At 44.5% G+C, this 2,500-nt stretch overlaps 1 protein-coding gene across 3 annotated transcripts in view; it reads left to right on the forward strand.

The window, feature by feature from the left end:
• LOC138014231 (uncharacterized) overlaps positions 1-2,500 on the forward strand; it is a 22,433-nt gene that overhangs the window by 16,022 nt on the left and 3,911 nt on the right. The window contains exons 13-16 of one of the 3 annotated variants that reach the window (XM_068861271.1): positions 1,030-1,114; positions 1,490-1,549; positions 1,705-1,761; positions 2,063-2,107. In XM_068861271.1, the coding sequence (XP_068717372.1) occupies positions 1,030-1,114; positions 1,490-1,549; positions 1,705-1,761; positions 2,063-2,107 (247 nt within the window). The remainder of the gene's footprint in view (positions 1-1,029; positions 1,115-1,489; positions 1,550-1,704; positions 1,762-2,062; positions 2,108-2,500) is intronic. The other 2 variants (XM_068861273.1, XM_068861272.1) reach the window with 2 other exon arrangements.

A 2,500-nucleotide genomic window follows, 5' to 3' on the forward strand; every position in this document is an offset into this window, starting at 1 on the left:
CAAGTTTCATGTACTCAACGGCTCGTGTGTCATATGGGTCGAGTTACGTCCTGGGTCCAGTTGTTCAAACGATGGATAGCGCGTTCAAGCTATCCGCCGGATAAATCACTATCCAGTGGATTAGTCATAGCGAAACCAATTCAGTTGCGCAAATGAATAGTGAATTATCCGATGGATAGCATTATCCATCTTTTGAACAAATGAACCTGACAAATAGCACGGTGGATCGTTACTCAACTGGAACCGAAGAGCCGTCCATCCTGGTTGCCTCTTAGCCTACCGAGCAGCCAAAATTTGTATTTTACCGCCTTGACCTTTTTCTTGGCCCACACTGATCAACAACCAACCAGCCTCCGGAAGATACTTCTTAACCCTTTTTTTTCCACTGAAACACATCGCACAAGGGTGATTTTGAACCTATAAGCATCTTATGGCAGAGCGAACTCGTTTTTTGAACACAAAACCTAACCCTGATATGAGAAGCGCGCAACATACACACGAACGAACGAACGAACTCCCGAAACCAATAACGCAAGATGTGAAGATATGAAGGAATGGGGATTCTGGAATCCAGGAAATGTAGGGCTTTGGAATCCAGAATCATCTGATGAAATCCGGGATCCTTTTTGGTGGAACCTGTGACTTAGAAATCCGGAATCCTCGACTCAGGATGCGGGATACACTATTCGGGATCCGGAATCCACGGGTTGGGGGTCTCCTGGATTCCTTTACATTGGGCGATATACAAGATAGAAATTTGCATACATGAAGTTGCAGGCTCTCTCCGAAATGCGAGGTTTATACGTTTGGCAGCTAGTGGTCCAACAGCAAATAACAATACATCACAACAAACTGTTTCAACGTTTAAATAAACAACGACCACCGAAGCCAAATCTTTAGCTTGTCCTTTTATCCTTTAAATGAACCGGCAAACAAAAAGATAACAGGAAGCCGCGATATATTTCTCCAAGTAAATTGCCCTCTTTGGGCTCGGAATTTATCCTTATACCAGTATTGCTTGTTTCACAGATCTTTGGCCTGTCGAAGTTCGACAACGGTACAGAATTCGAACTTTTGACGGTATCGATCTTTCGACAACCTCCGGTGACTCGAGGTAAGAAATGAATTTTTTTAAATTAACACTAAATTACGAAGTTGGGAGGGGGCATTCCAAGGCTGTTGTGCTTGTCGGTGAAGGAAGAGGGGAGGGGGGGGGGGGGGGGTAGAGGAGGTCTAAGTGATCGAACGTAATATTCCAATGTTCGTAATTTTCCCGCTGAATCCTGAATCCCTGCCGCTGCTGTATCCGTGTTCTTTTCGTAACTTCTCTTAGTAGCCTTGGCGCAGAGTCGAGTGACGTTAGAGGTGGCATAAAATCCTTTGATAACTTCAGTTACCTAATATGTCTGCCCCCCACCACATTGCCAATGCCACGAAGGGCTAAAAGGTGAGAGAAAAAACTGAACCCAAAGTTCCTTTCCTTTTTCAGACGTGCCGCCTCGTGTCTCCACGGAAGATGAGCAACTGAACTTGCCATCGCCCACGGCGGGTGAGTAATTTCAGCTACAATTGTCAGTTACGTGATAAGCCATTTCGGAGTTTCAAAAAAACACGTGCGCGCGTCGGGTTATAGTTTGCGAACCCTCCCAGCTTGTGGTACCGTTGAAAAAAAAAACTGAACGCAAAGTTCCTTTCCTTTTTCAGATGTGCCTCATGTCTCCACGAAAGGTGAGCCATTGAACTCGCCACCGCCCACGACGGGTGAGTGATTTCAGCTACAATTCTTGGATTTCACATGACGTCACGGCCGCCATGTTGGTGTCCCAAAACAATGAAATGGCGGCCATGTTGGTGTCCCGATCCAATCCTCCGTGAATTGAAAGCTATTATTATGCTAACGTCTTCTTTTGTTTTCGTTGTAAAACATGGCTGTTGATCACGTGAGTGAAACCCAAGAATTGATTATGCTTAATTGTGCGCGCGTCGGGATATAGTTTGCAAACCCTCCCAGCTTGTGGCAACGTAAAAAAAAACTGAACGCAAAGATCCGTTCCTTTTTCAGATGTGCCTCATGTCTCCACGGAAGGTGAGCCACCGCCCACGACGGGTAAGTGATTTCAGCTACAATTGATTATGCTTAATTTACGTCAGTTGCGTAATAAGCCAGTTCGCGCGTCGGGATAAAATCAAATTATTAAAATGGATTTTCACGTGATGATTTTCTCAAAGAAAAGTTGTTGACAGTCAAGCGAATTTGGATCCTCACGGGCATTTTTAATTTGTGATGTCACCGGCCCTTCCCTCCTCTGTTGAGATCCTTGTAATACGACCGCGATCACGATCACGATCACAACCACGACCACGACCAACTACCACTACCACTGATGACGGATGATAATGATATTAAAGTAAATAAGTTAATACAGTAGATTATATGTTCTTCTCATTGGTACTTTAATACCATACATTAGAAAAAACCTCTCGGATTTTAGGTCCAATG

The sequence above is a fragment of the Montipora capricornis genome, chromosome 8 (genome assembly GCF_036669925.1).
Source record: "Montipora capricornis isolate CH-2021 chromosome 8, ASM3666992v2, whole genome shotgun sequence".
Lineage (NCBI taxonomy): Eukaryota > Metazoa > Cnidaria > Anthozoa > Scleractinia > Acroporidae > Montipora > Montipora capricornis.